This window comes from Buceros rhinoceros, unplaced genomic scaffold (genome assembly GCF_000710305.1).
Source record: "Buceros rhinoceros silvestris isolate BGI_N320 unplaced genomic scaffold, ASM71030v1 scaffold27760, whole genome shotgun sequence".
NCBI lineage: Eukaryota > Metazoa > Chordata > Aves > Bucerotiformes > Bucerotidae > Buceros > Buceros rhinoceros.
This window is the reverse complement of record NW_010391712.1, coordinates 4,665-5,259: the sequence shown is the minus strand read 5'-3', so window position 1 is coordinate 5,259 and position 595 is coordinate 4,665. Positions and strand designations below refer to the sequence as shown.

The following is a 595-nucleotide window of genomic DNA, read 5'->3' as shown; positions in this document are numbered from 1 at the left end:
GGAGCAGGCCCTGGCGGTAAGCGGTTACGGAGCTGGGGTTGGACAGGCCAGGGCTGTAGCTCTAGGACTGTGGCATTGACCCACCCCGCGGCGCTTGGCTGGGCGTGCGGGTCCCCTCCTCGCTCAGAGCTGAGCGTCTCGGACATCCCAGCCCCGCTGCTCCCTGCAGCCACCAGCCCTCCCTGGGGCTGCTGCCAGCTCCTCGGGCAGTGACTGCGGTGGGCAGAGCCTGTGCTGGGTTGGAGCTGTCTGCCTGGCGAGGCCGGCAGTGCTGCTGCTTCCCTGACAGCCCTGCTCCACTGTGCTTTGTGCCATGTGCCCCCTGGCCCCGAGGCTGCTCCCTGCCCTTACGCCGGGTCTCCCTAGAGAGGCAGTGCCTGCCAGGGCAAGTGCCTCCCATGTGTGGAGCTCAGGGCCAGAGCGGCTCCCTCCTGCTTGGCTTCCTCTAGCCCTGGCTTGGTTTGAGTGGGGCCAGTGCAGGCATGTGGCCCTTGGCGTGGGCTGGCCGTGCTGGCAGTAGCCCTGAGAGCCAGGCGGTGTTGCTGTTGGGTGGACGGGCTGTTTGCCACCTGCCAGGCAGTGACAGGAGCAGTTC

General features: G+C 67.9%; 1 protein-coding gene across 1 annotated transcript in view; it reads left to right on the top strand.

The window, feature by feature from the left end:
• LOC104499317 (protein FAM193B-like) overlaps nucleotides 1-595 on the top strand; it is a gene marked incomplete at both ends in the record, with an annotated part of 4,994 nt that overhangs the window by 347 nt on the left and 4,052 nt on the right. Inside the window, 1 exon segment of the mRNA XM_010142810.1 lies at nucleotides 450-496. Coding sequence (XP_010141112.1) covers nucleotides 450-496 — 47 coding nt within the window.